Source organism: Pseudopodoces humilis, chromosome 1 (genome assembly GCF_049639895.1).
Source record: "Pseudopodoces humilis isolate 2021_Gansu_Grassland_sample_001 chromosome 1, ASM4963989v1, whole genome shotgun sequence".
Lineage (NCBI taxonomy): Eukaryota > Metazoa > Chordata > Aves > Passeriformes > Paridae > Pseudopodoces > Pseudopodoces humilis.
The window spans coordinates 79,769,190-79,783,693 of record NC_142200.1 but is presented as its reverse complement, the minus strand read 5'-3'; the positions used below and the strand labels follow the sequence as shown (position 1 = coordinate 79,783,693).

Sequence of the window (14,504 nt, the reverse complement as noted above, 5' to 3'; positions counted from 1 at the left end):
AGACTCAGTTTTGAGTCTTCCTCCCTGTCATGAGGAGAGGAAGTAAAAATAGCTGAGACAAATAGGAACCTCTGCTCAATCCCTTGTTACCAGGATGTTAGTGTGTTTGGAGTTTCAGGTAGTTGGGCCTGGGACTAGACATGACCACAAATTCATTTGTCCTTCAGATCAGATTCCAAACACCTACCTACCCACCTGATAAGTTTATGAAATATCTTAACATAGCTTAATAATACTTCCTCCCCCTTTACAATATTTCTGACTTTAAAACTCCGCATTTGTGCCTTTTTTGCCCTCCCATGTGCATCTGTATTCTAACTTGAACTGCTGCTCCATGCAATCCTGATTCATCAACATACCTTTTAAGAGGTTCACTTGTGTTCTAGTAATAGTTTCTACTACCAGAAATTAACCAGAATTATTCCAGAAATAATGTGGAAATTAGCCTGGCCTTCATCTCCCACTAACATATGCAGATATACCAATTTAGTGCCACTAAAGAGTTCTTTTAACCATACCCGTCAATGTATTTTCTTCACTTTAAAGGTAAGGAAAGAAAATTGCTCTCACCTACTAAAAAGTATTTACAGGCAAATAGACCACAGGACATAAGGATTCGTCTGCCAGAGACAGCTGTATGTGTGGAGGCAGTGGAGGTAAGAGATCTGTAGAAATAGACCTTTTTCTATACCAAGATACAGAGGCACATTGTAAACCTCCCGATTTGTAAGCATTAGCAGGTAGCTTAGTACAACATAAACATGGGTCTCTCCTCTCCCAATGTGTCTTTGTCTTTAATTTCTGCTCTCCCCTCTCCACAAAGTGCATTATACCACTTTTCTGAATTTAGGCAACCAAATAAACGTTTTCACTGTATTTATTCATAACCATCACTAGTAATAAGTAGCTCTTATTGCTCTTTTTTCTCCTTTTCTTCTGCAACAATAGTTGTATGGAAGTAAACTGCAAATAAAATGAAATCTAAATGAGGTCTGTCAATTTCTTGTTTCTAAATGCAGAAAATTATTCATATCACTATATAATTTCTTAACTGTGTTCATTGATTCCCTCCTCTTCCATTGATTATATGTCTGGCTAACTTGGAAAGAGTTACTGTCTATTAAAAGAGTTAAGAATGAGATCACCTGCAATTTACTGGAAATTTAGTAAATTAAAACTGAATTAATAAGAAACATGGACCTTTAAGGAACTCTTTTCTAAGGTAATATAGTTTTTTTACTCTATATTTAGTTTGACATTCCATACCAATTCCTGAACTTAATAATTTGAGATGTACTTTCACTTCAAAGAATACTGATATCTTGTCTACTGTGCATAATAACAGCACTTCTGAGAGAAGTCATGAGTTACACATACTAAGAACGCCTAGTCAAATAAAATACTGCCTGAAACCAAGAAGTTATGTGCCATATACACCTTTTTTGATAGATATTGAGTACTAAATAAAGGTGAAGGGTAAACTAGAGGAACAAGGTACTTCATTTATGGAAAGTAGAATTATGCTACAGAACTCTGAGATAATCACTGCTTGCTTATTCATTTATTTATTGAAAAATAGAGTAACAGTGATCCATGTAAATTTATGTCAAGATTTTTGAGAACATCAAGATTTCAATTATCACATCATATAAAAATTGAGTTATCCACAAAACTGGATAGACAGGCTGATTTGAGAAGTACAATTCATCTATAAAAAAAAGGAAAAAAAAAGATTGTGAGAGAATTTATAAGTATGCCCATATTTATAAGACATACATTGTTAAAAAAATAGGTGATTATCATTCCCCTAATCATTACCAATATCTTTGTCCACAGGAAAATTTGTGTTGACAACTGTTTAGCCAATCACACAGAAGACTACAAAGAGAGATTTGTGTGCAGAGTATTAAGAAATCCAGATACTCAGCAGTACATCTGGGTTATGTCTTCATTCCAACATGTTTCAAACAAATTAATGGGGATGACATTTGTTTTCAGTGGTCACTATGTATTATACATATATATTGAGAAATCTAATGTATTATTTGCTTTTGTTTGGGGTTTCTGGGGGTATTTGTCTAGATTTTTCTTTGTAGGTTTGCTTTGGGGGTGTGTCGGTTGTAGGTCTTTTTTTAATTTATCAAATTGTTTCATGGTTATCTGACTTGCAGAATGAACAATTTGTGATATGAAAAAGGAAATGTTTGAAAAGTTCGTTTTCCACCCATGTGAAGTTTTTGCTTTCTAATCTACTCCAATCCACTTAGAGAAAGGTCATCTAGAATAAACAACAGGAATGATGTTTTGCTTTCTGTAAATGGTGGGCATTCCCAGACCTGCTGAGTGTGTAAAAGGTAGAGGGAAATGACAGCAGTCAAGGATTACTTCAGATCACATGTATTAATATTATTTTTCCAGTTTGAAAATCTGAGCCTCTTTCACACACCTAAACAGTTTATTAATGATAAAAATTCCAAAAAGCATGTTGTATATAAAATGGTTTACTGTAGCTGGAAACATGAATTAGAAAATGTTTCTGCTCTTGTTCCTTGGTTTTAGTCAATTAAAGGGCATGGTTATTATAACACACCATATTTTTACATGTAATTTACAGCAACGCAATTTTCTGTAGACATTATGTAGAATAATTAACATTTGAAAAGCTGGAATTGTATTTTATATTATAAATTCAAAATATTTAAGCAGTTCACAGAAGATTACCAGTCATCAAGAAACACAGTATAGATTGGTCAAAATTACATTGCAGTGTCTCTTTACAAGTATATATATCAGTATACTAATTTTGCATAAACCTTCACAATATTATTTGAAGTTACCCTGTCTCATAAGTTGAAAGTGTATTTTGTAGTTATATAATTCTAAATAGTAAGAAGTTTTTCACAAGCTATGATTTTGCAAAATTGCTTCACAGATAAATGGAGGTCACTCTAATGTGAATAGCAAAACAAAACATACATGGGAATTAGAAATTCTCATATTTAGGATAAGTGATAACTTGCAAATGTCCTTTTAGTACTTCCTAATAGTAAATTGGCAATAGGTGGTGGAACTCTTCATTGCTAGGAAATCACATTCTAGTCACAAATTTATCATGCTTGAAAATTCTGTTTATCATTTGTTAGAAACATGAGACAAGTAGGAAGCTCAAAATACCTATCAAAGTTTGAGTTACCTGACATCTTTGTAGATAGTTTAAACTATGTAGATAGTTAGATGGATAAGATAAATTAACTTAATCTCTGGAGGGTCTGCATATTGTTAGGAAGATGGGTAAAGAAATGACAATAGACAGATATGATTTTTTATCAGAACCACTTGGTAACATAGAAAATATCACTGCTGCCACTACTTGCACATTGTTGTCCCCTTCAAAAGGTTGTGTACCCTGGATTAACAGCAGAGTTGCTCATACAAGCAGACAAAATGAGATTGGCAGGGTCGTATTTATATTACAGCCTGCTATTCATCTGCACCTTCTAGTGTATAGAACCTCTTTTTAACAGATGACCATGCAATCCTTAATAATTCTCACAGGTATCTATCACAGATACACACTGAACACAGTAGGCACTAGAACTTACTATGAGATGACCTACCTTGGATGGTATTACCTCATTCAGTCTCATCTCTGAAGACCAAAACAGTAATCAGGTAGTAAAAAAGGTAAAAAGTGTAAATACTACCATAATAGTAATAGATAGATAGATAGATAGATAGATAGATAGATAGATAGATAGAATAGATGGTAAATAGTAAAAAGGTAAAAAATGTTATGATACAGTGTTAAAATAGAGGAAAAATTAAAGTGAGTAATTCAGTAAAAATCTATTGTAATCCTTCAATCCTGTAATTATCCTTCATACAGGTAAAATAATAAAAATTTGCAATTTCTCAGCTATGAAACATGGAGGTAAACACTGACAGGAATATAGGAACAAGGCAAGACATGTCAAAAAAAACCCCTTATTTTTGTGACTCTCTAAAATAATACCATTATTGATACTGTAGAAGATATTCTCAGGTTGTTGATATACTATAATTTTCTACTCAGAGAAGTAAAAAACATGCTAAGATAAGATTCTCTCCATGCTTGAGAAGCACTCAGTCACCAGTTGTGGTCAGATGTGACTGTAAGGATTTGTATAAGGAAAATATACTGCAGAAGCTCATAAAAATGAACTATAAGGCCATGTAAATGAAATAAGAGGAATAGATGCCTGAAGAAGTGCATTAAATAAAAATTTCTGGTGCCTGAGTCAACTTCAATGGCTTGATTTGATTTTGGTTTTAGACACTTTTTCATAAGGGTGTTGTATGGCAAATTAACCAGTGCCTGTAAGTTCACAGGGACAGAGTTTTGAACTCTTAAGAAGAGGTTGAGTAGGAAAAGGATTGTTAAAGCCCTCTCTATGCTTTGAATGTTTACCTCCTAGTGTTCTTGAAAATTATTTCTTCTGTGTGGAGAGGACTAGAAAGAAGGAATTAATTGACAGAGGTAGGATGTGCCTTGAAAAAAAAAGAGAACAATACAACAAGAAACATCAATTACTTAAATCAGAACATTTATAGGTGATTTGGGGACGTTCACAATCTCTAATCCTTAAAACTCATTTGTTCTATTATGTTTCAAGGTAACTGGTTGACTTCTCAACAACCAGTAAATACAAGGCAAGAGTTATTTTACAAATAGAAATTTGGGAGTTTTACAGTCACTTTCATCTTCCAAATGGAGAATTCTGGTAATTTCTGGACAGACTGTTCAAAGAAATAGAATTTTTTGTTATAAATTTGTTATTTTAAGTACTATTTCAATATCCTCTACATCCTTCTCTGTCCTTATGAGTTTGTTTGCAGCTATTTTTTGTGTATGACTGAGTCTAAAATTTTCAATTTTTCCATCAGGCTGACAGAAGATAACCACTACTCACCCCAATTATAGTCAAGATTGTACAGACTTATTCATATATGCTGAAATATTTGGTCTGTAATAACAATATATATATTTATAAAATTCTTCTTTTCTACCTCTCTGAAGCTACACACTGATCAAGATAAAGGAGATGGAAATTTAAAATACATATTAACGGGAGATGGGGCTGGCAGTCTGTTCATTATAGATGAAAATACAGGAGATATTCATGCTGCAAAGAAATTGGACAGAGAAGAAAAGTCCCTGTATGTGCTACGTGCCAAGGCTATAGACAGAAAAACTGGAAGACAAGTGGAGCCAGAGTCTGAATTTATCATTAAAATCCACGATATCAATGACAATGAACCAAAATTCACCAAGGACATGTACACGGCCAGTATTCCGGAGATGTCTAGAGTTGGTAGGTAAAAATTCCTTATGTAAAATCAAAAATGGTTTGAGCTGCTTGGGAACTTATAAGAAATGTATTTGAGACACTTGCAACTAGCTGCTCTGAGTATCCATGGAACAATTTCTGTTGCAGGCAATGTACCATAAATACTTGTTTTCTGCTTTTACTCATTGGTTTCATCTTTATCCACTTTTTAATCCTTTATCCATGCCATAAGCTACTCTTTACTCTTTCAAGCCCACTGGAACCATCAAGAAATGCAGCATGTATGGCTGTCTCATCAGTTACCACACAATTTTGTCACAGCTGACTCCTTCACTTATTAAAGAGTATCGTCTTTTAACATCTAATTTACCAAAATTTTTTGTACCTTTAGACAGAAACAACTTTAAGTGTGTAAGTATGTAAATCAACTAATATATCAAAATGATGCAAAATATGTTTTTACAAATGTTTTTTGGTTTGTTTTTTTTCTTTCTGTTATCAGTATTTATAGTTCTTGTTGGTGGGCTGTTTATTTGTTTGTTTGTTTGTTTTAATATGGATTTATTTATTTAATTGTGATTTTTTTCATACCAAATGTATGAACACTGTTTCTAAATAATTAACTAGTTTTGTTTCAAAAATATTTGCCTTTATGGGTAAAAACTTACAACTATAACAGCTGCAATGAAAAGTAAAAATGTGGAGTTACAGTAGATGTGAGAATTACAGCATAACAGGAAAATAATTCTCTGTGCTTTGTTCAAATATATAAAGTGATAGATAACATTCACATTCATCAGAAGTTATCATGATTACCTAAGTGCTCTACTTTTTTACAGCAGAGACAGTTTCTCTCATAAGATAAGTAAGCATAAAACCCATATGCTGTGGGACACAACTAACAAAAATTCTTGAGTTATTTATGTCTCATGATTTACTGTAATGGCTTGCAAAATCAACCCTGGATGATGACATTGTTAAGAGAGACAATAAAATACACACTGAATCTCGTGATTAATGTACATCTTCACAAAATAATTCCCAGAAACTAATATTTCTGAGTGCAGTAGAAGAAGTATAACAGAATAAGAATTTACTTTATAAAGATGATGATATACACATTACTTTACTTATTTTATAAAATATTTTATAATGTACTTAGAAAATATTTTAGAACAATAAAATAATATTTAGTAAGCATGAGAAAGGAACAAATATACTACCATGTGTTATGTGAGATGCCCAAGCATGCTTCTTGTAAAAATATATGAAAACTAGAGAAATCCGCTTCATTCAGAATTTACTTTGCTGATAATCACTGAACAAAAAATGTTGGCAGTGCACCTGTCATATTTAATTTGAAATATACTTGTAAGGAAGGAACTCTATTGGAACAGATAGGAAAAAATATGTCTGTGTTTAACATTATCACTTAGTCCAACTTCATTACAGTCAATGGAGAGGCATGAATAAAAGAGAAGTGAATATGATCCAGTGCTTTGACACTGCCTGAGAAATACTAAGTCTGTGAAATGTTTATATTTGATGAGGAGGATGACAGCATAAGTACCATAATGTACTTTAAGCTAGGGAACTCTCCATAAAAGACACAAGTAAAGCTGAGTTTTACTTTGAAGAAGAGTTTGTGTACTTTTCCTGGAGAAAAAGGATATAAACAGCAAAAAATGTCTTTTGGGTTCTAATATGAAGACAAAAGAAAGGATCTGAGTTACTCTTTCCTCTGTTTAGTTGACATTTACTTGGCCTTCAGGAATATAAAAACTACTGGAATAAGAATTTCTAGCATTTACATTAGAACAAATAAAAGTAGTTTTGTAATTTTTTAAAGTGGAATAGAACAAGAACCCAAATCCAGGCAGTCCATTCTAGAAAGAGATATTGTCTATATCCAAAAACAGTCATAATAATTATAATTCAAGAGTCAAGATGTACATACAGATGTAAATAAGATTATGTACATATATATATATATATATATTTCTATACAAATATATATATATTTCTTCTTGTAGTCCTTTTGTACCATTCCTCCAGATAAGGAATTGGGTGCCCTAACTGGAAAAAAAACAACTTAAATAGATGCTCAAAAGTTAAAGTTATTAAAGCAGTAGGCTAGAAACTTCTAGCTGGTTCTGTCCTGTAGAATTTAAAAGGTAATTTGAGGTTAGAGTGCTGTGTAAAACAAGTCGTAGAACCACAGAATCATAGAACCACAGAATCATAAACTGAACTGGGAGACAAGCATCATTGAAGTTCATCTCCTGGCCCTGAACAGGACACCCCAAGAACACCGTATGCCTAAAAGCATTGTCCAAATTCTTCTTGAACTCTGTCGGACGTGGTGCTGTGACAGCTTCCCTGGGGACCCAGATCCAGTGCCCAAACTCCCTCTGGGTGAAGAACCTTTTACTAACATCCAACCTAAACCTCCCCTGACATAACATCACACTGTTCCCTCGAGTCACCAGTCACCACAGAGAAGACATCAGCATCTGCCCCTTCCTCTTCCCCTCATGAGGAAGTTGTAACTGCAATGGGATCTCCCCTAAGTCTCATCTTGTCCAGGCTGAATAGAACAAGTGGCTTCAGCCATTCCTCAGACAGCTTTCCCTCAAACCCTTTTCCATCTTGGTTGCCCTCCTCCTTTATTTTCCTTCCTTCCTTCCTTCCTTCCTTCCTTCCTTCCTTCCTTCCTTCCTTCCTTCCTTCCTTCCTTCCTTCCTTCCTTCCTTCCTTCCTTCCTTCCTTCCTTCCTTCCTTCCTTCCTTCCTTCCTTCCTTCCTTCGCCACTTCCTTCCTTCCTTCCTTCCTTCCTTCCTTCCTTCCTTCCTTCCTTCCTTCCTTCCTTCCTTCCTTCCGCCACTTCCTTCCTTCCTTCCTTCCTTCCTTCCTTCCTTCCTTCCTTCCTTCCTTCCTTCCTTCCTTCCTTCCTTCCTTCCTTCCTTCCTTCCTTCCTTCCTTCCTTCCTTCCTTCCTTCCTTCCTTCCTTCCTTCCTTCCTTCCTTCCTTCCTTCCTTCCTTCCTTCCTTCCTTCCTTCCTTCCTTCCTTCCTTCCGCCACTTCCTTCCTTCCGCCACTTCCTTCCTTCCGCCACTTCCTTCCTTCCTTCCTTCCTTCCGCCACTTCCTTCCTTCCTTCCGCCACTTCCTTCCTTCCTTCCGCCACTTCCTTCCTTCCTTCCGCCACTTCCTTCCTTCCGCCACTTCCTTCCTTCCGCCACTTCCTTCCTTCCTTCCTTCCTTCCTTCCTTCCGCCACTTCCTTCCGCCACTTCCTTCCGCCACTTCCTTCCGCCACTTCCTTCCTTCCTTCCTTCCTTCCTTCCTTCCTTCCTTCCTTCCTTCCTTCCTTCCTTCCTTCCTTCCTTCCTTCCTTCCTTCCTTCCTTCCTTCCTTCCTTCCTTCCTTCCTTCCTTCCTTCCTTCCTTCCTTCCTTCCTTCCTTCCTTCCTTCCGCCACTTCCTTCCTTCCTTTCCTTCCTTCCTTCCTTCCTTCCTTCCTTCCTTCCTTCCTTCCTTCCTTCCTTCCTTCCTTCCTTCCTTCCTTCCTTCCTTCCTTCCTTCCTTCCTTCCTTCCTTCCTTCCTTCCTTCCTTCCTTCCTTCCTTCCTCCCACCCTCCCTACCCCCCTCCCCCCCCCCCTCCCTCCCTTCCTCCCTCCCTCCCTCCCTCCCTCCTTCCTTCCTTCCTTCCCTCCTTCCCTCCTTCCCTCCTTCCCTCCTTCCTCCCTCCCTCCCTCCCTCCCTCCCTTTTTCTCTTCTCTTCTTCTTCTTTCTCTCTCTCTCTCTCTCTCTCACTTTCCCCTTCCCGCACCTTCCCTGTCACACAGAAGTGCACACAATATTCAAGGTGAGGCTGCCCCAGCTCAGAGCAGATCAGGACAATCCCCTCCCTTGCCTGGCTGGCCATGCTGTGCCTGACACCCCCCAGGGCAGGGTTGGCCCTCCTGGCTGCCATGTCATGTAATAAGAACAAAAAGAAAAATTACTGATAGAGCAATACATATTAGGACTATTGCTCTTATGAAAGCAATGCATCTCAAAAAAGTGAGAATAAATTTAGTGAAAAGGAAGGCAGGCAGGCAGGCAGGCAGGAAGGAAGGAAGGCAGGAAGGAAGGAAGGAAAGAAGGCAGGAAGGAAGGCAGGAAGGCAGGCAGGAAGGAAGGAAGGAAGGAAGGAAGGAAGTGGCGGGAAGGAAGGAAGGAAGGGAGGGAGGGAGGGAGGAGAGGGAGGGAGGGAGGGAGGGAGGGAGGGAGGAAGGAAGGAAGGAAGGAAGGAAGGAAGGAAGGAAGGAAGTGGCGGAAGGAAGGAAGGAAGGAAGGAAGGAAGGAAGGAAGGAAGGAAGGAAGGAAGGAAGGAAGGAAGGAAGGAAGGAAGGAAGGAAGGAAGGAAGGAAGGAAGGAAGGAAGGAAGGAAGGAAGGAAGGAAGGAAGGAAGGAAGGAAGGAAGGAAGTGGCGGAAGGAAGGAAGTGGCAGAAGGAAGGAAGTGGCGGAAGGAAGGAAGTGGCGGAAGGAAGTGGCGGAAGGAAGTGGCGGAAGGAAGTGGCGGAAGGAAGGAAGGAAGGAAGGAAGGAAGGAAGGAAGGAAGGAAGGAAGGAAGGAAGGAAGGAAGGAAGGAAGGAAGGAAGGAAGGAAGGAAGGAAGGAAGGAAGGAAGGAAGGAAGGAAGGAAGGAAGGAAGTGGCGGAAGGAAGGAAGGAAGTGGCGGAAGGAAGGAAGTGGCGGAAGGAAGTGGCGGAAGGAAGGAAGGAAGTGGCGGAAGGAAGGAAGGAAGTGGCGGAAGGAAGGAAGTGGCGGAAGGAAGGAAGTGGCGGAAGGAAGGAAGTGGCGGAAGGAAGTGGCGGAAGGAAGTGGCGGAAGGAAGTGGCGGAAGGAAGTGGCGGAAGGAAGGAAGGAAGGAAGGAAGGAAGGAAGGAAGGAAGGAAGGAAGGAAGGAAGGAAGGAAGGAAGGAAGGAAGGAAGGAAGGAAGGAAGGAAGGAAGGAAGGAAGGAAGGAAGGAAGGAAGGAAGGAAGGAAGGAAGGAAGGAAGGAAGGAAGGAAGGAAGGAAGGACAAAATATTGTTTCAAAAAGCCAGAAGACTCCAGAATAAAAAATTAGGTGCCTTTTAATTATATATTTTCCTCTATAGCAATGGATAAAAATAAGAATAATATAATGAAATCAAGAATCTGTGGAAGAGACTGATCATCTTTATTAAAACTACCTGAAATGAAAAAGTCAAAGTATTCCTGCATTACCTACATAAACACTTGAGATTATGAGGGACATTTTCTGACTGTATATAGAGATTCTTGCATCCCTAATCAAAGAAGTTTTCTGACTAAAAATCACAACATGGTTGCACTATACACACTATAAGAAATAGATACACTTATGATAAGCAGGTAAAAAATCTGCAGGAAAATCCCGGTTTCTTTCAATTTTTAATCTCTTCCCAAATTTCTGTCTGAAACCAATTTTTTTTTTTTAAATATTATATTTATGATGTTTGCCAAGTCCAGCAAATATGAGAGCATATATTTATGAAAGCCCAGGAAAATGTGACTAAGTTTGAAAAATTGAAGAGGAATCATCACTAGCAATGTTTCCAGCTGTGTGTATACCTGTTACTCAAATTGCAATCACACTACGTACTTCTCAGTGTGTTACTGACTGTTTCTTGGAATAACTGTGTCTAGAGCACACAAGGGAAAATGGTAAGTCAACACCTCTGACAGAATGTGTGATTTTTCAGTACCAATAAGCAAACCTCCTTTGTGTTTAACTAGTTTGATAGTAAGAAGAGTGAAAGCATAACGTGGATTTTCAGCACAACCTATCCAAGCCCGGGGGAAATAGGAATGCTTATTTGTGCACTTGTTTGTGCAGCCATCAAGTTATATATAAATTAGCCCTGTTATGCCTAAATAGGATCCAATCCAACAGTGTTATGGGTAAACCTAAAATGCTGTGTAGCAAAGTTAGTACTGGGAGTAATCAAAACCACTGAAGTGAGCTGACTGCAAAGTCATTTCAGATAAATTTTATGGAAATGATCATGTTAAACAGATATTGACTTAAAAAGTTGAATGTTTTAGTTTAAAACAATCTGAAACTCAATAACCTGGAATTTCTCATTAAAATCACCTACTGTACTGAAGTGCTGAAATATAATAACTGCTGTAGCAATATTTTTGAACAATACTACAGCTGACAATCATGTCATATTTAGTAAATTGATTAAATAAAATATAATTTAAAAAAATGAGAAAAAGAGGCTAGGAAGACCCATAAGTTTGATCAAAACATAATAAAAGAAGCAAATTTACAAAAGATGTTTTAAACTGATGGAAGGCCAAAGTTCTAAGGTACAGTCTTTGTCTCAATGAAGAATTGGTAGATCTCAAGCATGTCCTAGTCTGAACTACTTATCCAAACCCCCCAAAACTTCAGAGACGTTAAATACATATTATGCATCATGAATATTTTTTTGATTTCTTCTTCATGTAGAATGAAAACCACAACCTTAACCACACTTAAAATCTACTCATTTCATCTTCAAGTTTACGTGACTATAAGATCAGTGCAAGTATTCATTTGAAGTGAAACATTCCTAAAAAAAACCTAAATAAAATCAAATCAAAACTATCACCGCACCTCACTGAGTAAACTACTTTTCTCAGGCTATAAATAAAGTTATTAAGAACTTTTTGGAAAGGGAAGTTAGCAATGAGATGTCCTGTGTAGTTAATCCCTTTTGGCACCCAGGTCGATATTATTACATCCCTCTGTACCTGCTTTGCTAATTTTAATGAGTAAGGCTTACCAGTTTTATCCCATTAAGCTTCCTCAGCATGCAGCTGATGAGCATTACACAACAAATTTTTAATCTTTGCATTGATTCTATTGAGAAAAGGGATGATGCCTAATTTAGTTTACCAGTCATTTCCCCAAACTGCTACTTTCTAAATTTATAGATCTAACCAAAGACACCTAACATATTTCAGGGTTTCTACACAGCAGGATTCATCTAAATATAGAGGATCATATTTTAAATGGTTATATTTAGAACACACAATTTTCTATTATATCACTTTTATTGAAAATAATCAGAATAGAAGAGATTTTCTTTAGCTGATCAGTGGAACTTGATAGAAGAATGTTATATATTAAATATAAATATGGCCATTTTCAACTGAGAGGTAGAGGATTATATCAAGTCTAAACATGTATTGAACAACTATTCTAAATATAAGATATAAATAAAATATATATATGTAAAAGACATACACATGAATGTGTAAAAAAGCATGATGAGATTGCAGTAAAACACACTGAGTAATGTACATTAACATTACCATTTTTATTACTGTGCTGTTGTCTTTGAGTGCAGTAGTATATCCTGAAACACCAATTATACAATGAATTCTCTTAGAAGTTCCATTATCATTGTTCAATATTTTTATGGTATCTCTTGGGAATCTATAATCATCATTACTACTACTTCATTTAAGTAAGATTGCACTCCATTCTGATAGTATTTTTAGTTACACTGTGTTTTCAGCATCACATAATCCCAAGTACATTTTGCAAGAATAGTTCGTTATTTTGTATAGGAAGCTGAAGTAGGCCTTATGGTTGGGAAAAAAAAAAAAGTGGAAAGAAGAAAATGAACCAAATGCAGTAACCATCACATCTTCTATTTTTGAATTTGCTTATGTCAGTAACCATTAATCTACAGATGTGTATAAACAACTAAAGGGAGGCAGCTCTCATCTTTCATGTTTCAGCAGGAAATATTTATATTTTCTCCTTTGCATATTTTCCCTGGTTTCAGATGTTTATAAAAAGAAGCTATGAATGACTGTCTTGACTTTGACACGAGCTTAAGAAAACTAGTTTGCTAACTTGCAAAACTTCAGAATTCTAATTGTTAATGTGCACTCTATTTTAAAATGAATTATTGAGCTAGCTTTAAGAGAAAGATACATTTCAAATAAATATTTTATCCACAAGTTCATATTTTACAAGAGGGAATTAGAATTCCTTTTAGTCAAACTAAGCATGATGGCAGAAATTCTGTAACTAGAGTACTTTCAATATTTCTTTTTGCATTTGCCACTATAACTAAAGAATTTCAAAACCTTCTTTAATGTCAGAATCTTTTTTAAATGAATTTTTAAATGAATTTTTAAAAGAATATTTGTCCTAATTTCTTTCTTATTTTTATGCAAGTCTGTTGCAAGAAAATAAAAATATATAAAATAAGAGTTCAATGCCTAGTAACATTTTCTTAAGCCATCAAGTTAAAAAAGTCAAAACACTCTTTTTATTAAGTAGTCAAAATAATAAATCTTTCCAGAATATTTTCAAAGAATTTTGGAATATTTGGGTTTTTTCTTTCACTTTTGGGCATGAAGTCTGTTAAGGACATGTATAGTATTTTTATTACGAAAATATAGAAATATTTATAAGTATTTTGCATTTGGCATGAGGCAGAACTCTTGAAGAGTAGGATAAATGGATGCTTTAAGATGCCATATTTCTAATGTTCAAAAGAAAACCACTAGAACACCAAAAGGACCTTATTTAAATCATGATTATTTTTACCTTAAATTATTCTATGATTTTTCTACACATTTACCTATGTATATAATATGGACAGCATTTTCCTAGCAAAAAGTATGAAAAAGTATGAAAAAGTAGTAAAAAGAACTTACTCAGCTCTGGTACCATTAGCAGGTTATTTTGAGTTTGTACAGCTCTGCTGATTTCAAGCTGGATGTTACAGAAGTGTTAGGATCTTCCTGCATGGTGTTCATTCCACAATGAATGTGTTTAATTTCTGTAAAATTTAAATATCCATTCAAAAGTACTATTGCCCTTTGTTACAGATTGAAGATAAAATAAGCACCTAAAATATAAGTAATCACTCTAATTTTTATGTATTGTGTATATCATGGAATCATGGAACAGTTTGGGTTGGAAGAGACCTTACAGATATCTAGGTCCCTGCCATGGGCAGGAACATTTTCCACCAGACCAAGTTGCTCAGACCTCCATCCGACCCAGCCTTGAATGCTCCCAAGAACAGGGTAACCTCTCTGGTTCTATGATTCACTTCTTGTTCTATGTTTCAGTTCCTCACCACCTTCAAACTAAAGAATTTCTTCTTAACAT

At 36.2% G+C, this 14,504-nt stretch overlaps 1 protein-coding gene across 1 annotated transcript in view; it reads left to right on the top strand.

Annotated features, from left to right (window-relative positions):
* The window catches only part of CDH9 (cadherin 9), a 70,254-nt gene that overhangs the window by 16,894 nt on the left and 38,856 nt on the right, over positions 1 to 14,504 (top strand). The window contains exon 2 of the mRNA XM_005526477.3: positions 5,057 to 5,351. Within this exon, the coding sequence (XP_005526534.2) occupies positions 5,057 to 5,351 (295 nt within the window). The remainder of the gene's footprint in view (positions 1 to 5,056; positions 5,352 to 14,504) is intronic.